This window comes from Galeopterus variegatus, unplaced genomic scaffold (genome assembly GCF_000696425.1).
Source record: "Galeopterus variegatus unplaced genomic scaffold, G_variegatus-3.0.2 Scaffold2332, whole genome shotgun sequence".
Lineage (NCBI taxonomy): Eukaryota > Metazoa > Chordata > Mammalia > Dermoptera > Cynocephalidae > Galeopterus > Galeopterus variegatus.
Window position 1 is genome coordinate 117,440 of NW_007728443.1, and position 2,297 is coordinate 119,736.

Here is a 2,297-nt window from a genome sequence, read left to right on the forward strand (position 1 = left end):
TTATTTCAAATTCCCAAATCATTATTCTTATGTTTGTGTGAACAGAATAGGCAATAAGCCTCTTGTTCTTCAGCTAAATGTAGCCTTTCTTGGAAAAAGGTATGTGTTGGAAGGACAGCTCTCAATTGTGATGAAATAAAGGATAATCACTTTCAAGGTCAGTAACCGAGGAATTACAGGAAAGTGTTGAATCTTCTGCCAGCATAGCTGCTGCAACCCTAGATGGCCTCAGAACAAAGGGTATTTATACATTCGGTTTCAGAATAGTATTTCAAATACTGAGAGCCTCATCTTGTGATGTTATCACCAGAATGTCCAGACAATGTTTGCTTTAGCTCCAGGAAGAGTGATGTGGAAGGATGGATCCAGCTGCATGGTTATTGCTCTTGGGAGAAAATTATTCTATAAACACAGAAGTAACGAAGTATGGATACTTGAACGTTGTCCACCCCTTTGCCTACGGCTGTCAAGATCTTGGCTACACAAGAGTACAAGATTAATAAACACTATCGAATTTGCTGTAACCATAAACTAGGCAGCGATACTTTATTTGCATCAGAAGGTCTAAGTCTGGAATTTCACCCTCAAATTGCTTGAAATGACTGAAAATTGAACTGAGTTTGCTCGGAGTTTTTGAATCATCGCCCAGAGTTACATAGCTAACCACTGTAACTATTTAACAACTGATAAAACTTTTTACTTTTAGCAAATTAAATATTTCCACTTAAAATATTCCTGAAGAAAACTGACTCTGTGTTTTTAATGCCCCGGAGACATCTTCCATGCCAGGTATTCCCACAGTAGACTTTTTCTTTCTGGGATAGTCCTAACATGTTTTTATAGGAATGGTCGTATGAGGAGCAGGAGAGGTAAGAAACATCCCGTCCCCTCCTCCCACCCACCAGTTCATCTCTTTTAGCTCATGCACACCCTGTACTTGTCCTGGAAAAAAAATGCACTGTGCCTGGCGGGGACATGCACTCTTGAGAGGCTTGCGGTGCTGCCTGCAGAGCCACTGACTGCAGCCCCCGCGTACGTGACCATGTATGATAATCCCTCTTGGAAGCCAGCCTTTCCCTTCCTCCTGCTCTCTGGGTTCCTGGGCAGCCGAAGGATGATGTTTCCATCTGGGAGAAGTGGGTGCTGACAGTTTTTCTTGTGCCAGGGCAGATTGTACTTCCTGATGCAGTGTCGAGGTCAAGCGCGATGCTCTGTTGGCACCTAAGCTCAGATTTCCCTCTTTTTTGCCACTGTGATTTCTTCCTCTTCAAATTCATGAATCATACAGGGGACATCATGGAAAATCTTTTTATGGAAATGAACATATTGTTTCTATGCCTGCTTTTCTATTTTGGGGGCTGGGAGAAAGGGAAGACGTGGGGCTGGGTCACAAGTTTGAAGCACACACACTGCCGGACGGAGCGGGGGCTCTGATGCCAACCGTCACTTGTGTCCAAAATTGAGATGGCTTTTTCTGACATAGTTAACAATAATTGGAAATTTTAAGGCAGTGGAATGCATCCGAACACAAAACTGCTCCAAAATGGAAAAAGAAAAGTGTATTATTGAAAATTATGATCCTTTAAAGGGTGAGTTTCAGTTATTCACCCAGAGGAAATAGCCACCTGTTGGCTACAGATGACCCCTTCAGACAGCAGGACCGTTAGTACCTTTGCATGAGCATCATTCAGAGAGTGCTCACCGGGGCCTGGGTTTTCTCTTCTTTTTGATAGGTTGTTGAAAAGCCAGGTGTCAAAATGACCGAGCGCTTTGACTGCCAGCACTGCAAGGAATCTCTCTTTGGCAAGAAGTACCTCCTGAGAGAGGAAAGCCCCTACTGTGTGCCGTGCTTTGAGAGCATCTATGCCAACACCTGCGAGGAGTGTGCGAAGCCCATTGGCTGCGACTGCAAGGTACCTGCCGCGGGTCACTCCCCTGGGCCCTGTGCTCCCCGGGAACCACGGCTTCCCTGCCTGGATTGTGTGGAAGTCCTAAGCTCCCCACCCGTTGAAGCCTGTCTCCAGCCCCTCCGATGGGCTTGGACCTTTAAGTTCCTCTTCTGAGCCTCTTCCCTCCCCCGACTCGGTCTCTTCCCACAAGCACTTGGTTGGTGCGTGGTCAGGACACACGTGCTCCCTGTCCTCAGCACTCTAACCAAGTTCCTCTTCTGAGCCTCTTCCCTCCCCCGACTCGGTCTCTTACCACAAGCACTTGGTTGGTGCGTGGTCAGGACACACGTGCTCCCTGTCCTCAGCACTCTAACTTTTAGCCACTGGCATCCTTGTCTGGCCCCCGCG

General features: G+C 46.8%; 1 protein-coding gene across 1 annotated transcript in view; it reads left to right on the forward strand.

Moving 5' to 3' along the window:
• Positions 1–1,737: 1,737 nt before the first annotated feature.
• The window catches only part of FHL2 (four and a half LIM domains 2), a 25,742-nt gene continuing 25,182 nt past the window's right edge, over positions 1,738–2,297 (forward strand). Inside the window, exon 1 of the mRNA XM_008581345.1 lies at positions 1,738–1,913. Coding sequence (XP_008579567.1) covers positions 1,758–1,913 — 156 coding nt within the window. The 5' untranslated portion in view covers positions 1,738–1,757. The remainder of the gene's footprint in view (positions 1,914–2,297) is intronic.